Source organism: Bidens hawaiensis, unplaced genomic scaffold, assembly GCF_021521415.1.
Source record: "Bidens hawaiensis isolate Kalapana, Puna unplaced genomic scaffold, B.hawaiensis_p1.1 tig00002477_1, whole genome shotgun sequence".
Lineage (NCBI taxonomy): Eukaryota > Viridiplantae > Streptophyta > Magnoliopsida > Asterales > Asteraceae > Bidens > Bidens hawaiensis.
In genome coordinates this window covers 155,185-160,245 of record NW_027491136.1, presented here as the reverse complement: position 1 = coordinate 160,245, position 5,061 = coordinate 155,185, and the positions used below count along the sequence as shown (strand labels likewise).

At 34.5% G+C, this 5,061-nt stretch overlaps 1 protein-coding gene across 1 annotated transcript; it reads right to left on the bottom strand.

Moving 5' to 3' along the window:
• Nucleotides 1-2,667: 2,667 nt before the first annotated feature.
• LOC143619492 (uncharacterized) lies at nucleotides 2,668-4,203 on the bottom strand. Its single transcript, XM_077091411.1, has one exon. The coding sequence runs from the start codon at nucleotides 4,201-4,203 to the stop codon at nucleotides 2,668-2,670; it is 1,536 nt and encodes a 511-aa protein (XP_076947526.1).
• Nucleotides 4,204-5,061: the final 858 nt, after the last annotated feature.

Here is a 5,061-nt window from a genome sequence, read left to right as displayed (position 1 = left end):
CAGATTTGACTCAAAAAAGTCAACATTGACTAAAATTCAAAATACTCCTTATTCTCCTGTCCAGATATTACAAATGACTAATACGCCCCTTCTATCGCATATGTTTCAATTCCATCCTACGGGCCTTCTCCAATCGGATCACTAACCAAAGACTCAAATATGAGAAAATAAAAGGCTGACTATTATTTTCGAACATTACCAGAAGTCAATGTTGGCCCACAATTGGTAAAAAAAAATCAGAAAGTCAATGTTGACCAAAAAAGGTTAACATTTTCCAGACTTTGGATTTGACTCCAAAAAAGTCAACATTGACTAAAAAGTTAAAATATTCCTATAATCTCTTCTGTCCAGATTCCAAATGACCAATTTGTCACTTGTTTCACATATCAATAAATTGTATTCTGCGGGCCTTCTCTTTGTGCTATTCTAGTGATTCTTATTGCATTGCCGGTCCGATTAACCAATATATAGGCAAACATATGTTTTAGAAAATCATGAACCAACCACAATTTGAGAGTATAACCAATTGTATTGACAAGTAACAACCATGTACTAAAAAAACATAAATTACTAAAATACCCCTATTAAGGAGAGAATGACTAAAACTGATATGTTCTTCAGAAAAACTGAAAAAGAAAGAAAAAAACCATTCATCGATGACCTGTTTTTAACGAAAACAAAAAAAGAAACTGAAATTACTGTCTTTAAAGTTATTTTTGTACCTTAATAACTCAGTTATCGTCATCATCATCAGCATGCATCCAATCCCATAATGTATCATCATAATCAGAATCATCATCATTCTCAGTATCAAGTATCAACTACATCCGTTGCAGCTAATTTTGTATTTGTGTCAATCTTAAGAGGAGGGATGTCTTCTCTTAACAAACAAGTCTCTTGATCACTAGCTTGTGCAAAAGAACCTAGCCTATCTACATCAGGATCACACCAATAGGAGCCACCATCAGCTTCATTAATTTCTTCATCAAAGTCATAAACATCCCTTGGAATCGTGTTGAGAACATAATGCAAACCATCTATTATAGGGTCTGGTGCATAGAACACCTGTTTAACTTGGGAAGGCATGACAAAAGGATCATCTGAATAACATAACTTCTTCAAATTAACGCATGTTAAACCATAATCATCTTTCTCACGTTGGTACCACTCACAACGAAACAATACAACTCTAAACTTTGACCAATAATCAAGTTCAATTATGTCCAAAATTCTACCATAGTAGTCAACATTCCCAACGGTTGGATTTTTGTCCCGAGAACTTGCAAAGCTAGGAGTTAAAGCTGTAAGTGAAACACCGCTATTTTGAGTTATACATTTGGAATCTCGTGATTTGGTATGAAACCTATATCCATTGGCATAATACCCATAGTATGTTTTATATGTAGGACTAGGACCCTTAGCAAGCCAATAAATATGATCCGAAACATCATCATGTATTACTTTGTTTTCGAACCAGCCGGCGAACTCATGACTATGGTTCTGTGCTCGTGCCCATCGACTTTGTCGGGGTTGATTTTCAATATAAGCTTCATGCTCACTGCATCATTTAGACAAAATATTACATGAATATGAGATTAATAATGACACATAATCTGAAGGAATTTGTCACTTACTTGATATAATCGTTGACTTGTTCACAATCAGAATTGAATAAGGCATAACGATGCGCTTGTTCAATTAAATGAACATCGAAAGATGTAACTTTGCCTTGTCTTCGTTTTTTACCTCCCAAAGGATGGCCACCATTCACGAACATTGGTTCATTCGATTCGTTTTCTCCTTTAAAACCATCGTTATCTTCTACACCCTTATTAAGTCTGCCATTTACTCCATGCATATAATGTGAGCAAAAATTCAAGCATTCTTCAATTAAATAGCCTTCTGCTATGGATCCCTCAGGTCGGCTCTTGTTCCGCACATATGACTTTAACTTGCACAAGTATCTCTCCATAAAAAACATCCATCTATATTGAACAGGTCCTCCAAGCCTAACTTCATTTACTAAGTGGATAGGTAAATGCACCATTATGTCAAAAAAGGCTGGCGGGAATATTTTCTCAAATTCACACAACGTTTCTGTAATTTCTAACTGTAATTTGTCAAGGTCTTCAGGCTTAATTACCTTGCTACACAAGCTTCGAAAAAAGACACCCAACCTAATTAAAGGAATAACAACATGCTTTGGTAATGATTTTTAACAGCAACTTGGAGCAAGTAATGCAAAAAGATGTGAGCATCATGACACTTGTAACCCGAAAATTTTTTTTCTGAAGAATGAACACAACGTGCAATATTAGACGCACACGCGTAAGGTAATTTTGCTTCTTTCAGAACACGGCAAAAATTAACTTTCTCCTTTGAGGACATCGAAAAACATGCCTTCTCCATGATAACATGATTACCGTCATCAGAAAGTTTTGGTTGTAACTTTTCTTTGATTTTGAGATCTAAAAGGTCAAATCGGGCTTTTGGGTGATCTTTTGACTTGCCACTAATATCCAACAAAGTCCCTACTATATTATCACATATATTTTTTTCAATATGCATCACATCAAGATTATGCCGACATTTATTGAATTGCCAGTATGGCAAGTCAAAAAATATTGACCTTTTCTTCCATGGGCAAGTGCTATCATTTTTCTTCTTTTATGTCTTTCCAAATATATTTGTAACACTAGACAACTCACTCAAAGCTTCAACACCTGATAGAGGGTTTGGAGAAAGCCTATTCTCATTTTTCCCATTGAAAGCACTCTTATTACGTCGCCATGGATGTTGAGCATTTAAAAATCTACGATGATCCATATAACATGTTTTCTTACTATGCTTCAAGTAAAGTGAGCTAGTCTCATGATTACAACATGGACATGCAAAATTACCCTTTGTTTTCCACCCTGACAGCATTGAGTAACCTGGAAAATCACTAATTGTCCATGTTAAGGCTACATACAATTTAAAGGTCTCATCTTTAGATTTATCATATGTCTCCAACCCATTAACCCACAAATCTTTAAGCTCCTCAACTAATGGTTGTAAATAAATATCTATGTTGTTACCTGGAGATTCGGGTCCATGAATTAACAAAGACAAAATAAAGTATTCGGGTTTTAGTGACATCCAGGGAGGCAAATTGTAGTTAACCAACACCACAGGCCAAGTGCTATGAGCAATGCTCATTGTTCCAAAAGGATTAAATCCATCACTTGACAATCCTAACCTCACATTTCTTGTTTCTTTTGCAAAATGAGGATACAAAGAATCAAATTCCTTCCAGCTTTTCCCATCTGCAGGATGTCGTAAATTTCCATCTTTAGGGCGTCCTTCATCATGCCATTTCATATGTTTAGCTATTTCTGAACACATGAAAAGTCTTTGTAGCCTCGGTTTTAAAGAAAAATGCCACACTACTTTAGCCAGAACTCTTGAAGTTGTTTTATAATGTTCACTATTATGATTGTTCTGTTTCTCGTTCATTTGTTTCCACTTAGAGGTGTGGCAAATGTGACACACTTCAGCATCTTCATACTCTTTCCAATAAAGCATACAATCGTTTGGACATGCATGAATCTTCTTATAATCAAGCCCTAAATCCCTTGTGATTTTTTTAGCTTGAGTAAAACTAGCTGGAAGTTTTGCCTCTGGAATCATCTTTTGTAAAAATTGTAACATTTCATCAAATGCCATATTACTAAGCCCACGATCGGTCTTGTACAGAAGAAGTCTAACAATGCAAGATAGCTTTAAAAAACTTTTACAGCCTGGGAACAACTCTTCATTTCCATCTTCTAGCAGCTGATACAACTTCTTTGTGTTTTCATTTAAATCTTCTTGTACCGTACTTGTTTCGTCTAAGGTGTCTCTAAACCAATCATGCAATAATTCATCGAAATTGTCATGCATACCATCACCATCATCATCTATGCCAGCATTAAATCTTGTTTGTGAGGGACTTTCTCCATGAAAAACCCATACATAGTAGTCTTCTATAAATCCGTGTCCTTTTAAATGATCGAATACTTCATCTCTTCGATACCAATAACGGTTTTTACATTGTTTGCAAGGACAACAGATTTGAGATCCTTTTGCTGCCTTAGTAAATGAAGCATCAAGGAATTCAATAACTCCAGCTTCAAATTCCGGTAATCGTCTAGGAAAATACATCCAATCTCTAACATTCCCCATGTCTTTTGCTTTCTGAATTTAATAGAAAAAAAAAACAAAAGTAGATACAATTGTCAATCTTTAATTCATACATAATGAAATGTGAGTAATCTGATTATTACAAATCCATCATTTAACAATACCATGATATGATTAACCGCACGATAATGATTAATATAAATTAGTTTAAATGATCTGTAAAGATTTCATGATCTGATTATATAACAGTGAATCACATGGAAAGTAATTTTGATGCTTAAACTTGCATATTACAGTGAAACTAAATTTGGAAAAAGTTCATGATCATAGTGAATCGCAATATGAGTAGTCTAATTATTTAAAAAAAGATGCACAACATTGATAGCATTAGGGCTTAGAAATATGTATTTACATGTAATGCGATTATATTCTGTTTGAAATATGTAATGCGATTACATGTATTATCGATCACATGATTATGTTATAAATCGAAAATAAAAGTTATAATCAAACACCTGAAAGATAATTGGATCTATCAGAGAGAAAAAAAAACACATCTGCTATTCTAAGGAAATTAACCCCTATACCACAAAATCTTTGAATTATCGAATACAAAAACTGAATACATGAATACAATTATCGATGAAAGAAACTTACATTTGAACCTTTGAGTGGATAATGTCTTTATAATGAAATTGACATGTATGAAGATCACCAAATGAATGTCTGTGGCTTCACATTGATTGAATATATTAGTGTAATTGGAGTTCAAATTAGGTTTAGAATGATTGAGAAACAATTATGTTTCAGTTTAAGGATGATGATTGAAGAGGTAGGTCCCAGCAGGGCTCAGTTGGTCCCGCATGACTCACCTTGAACAGGGATGTCTGCGCAAAGACC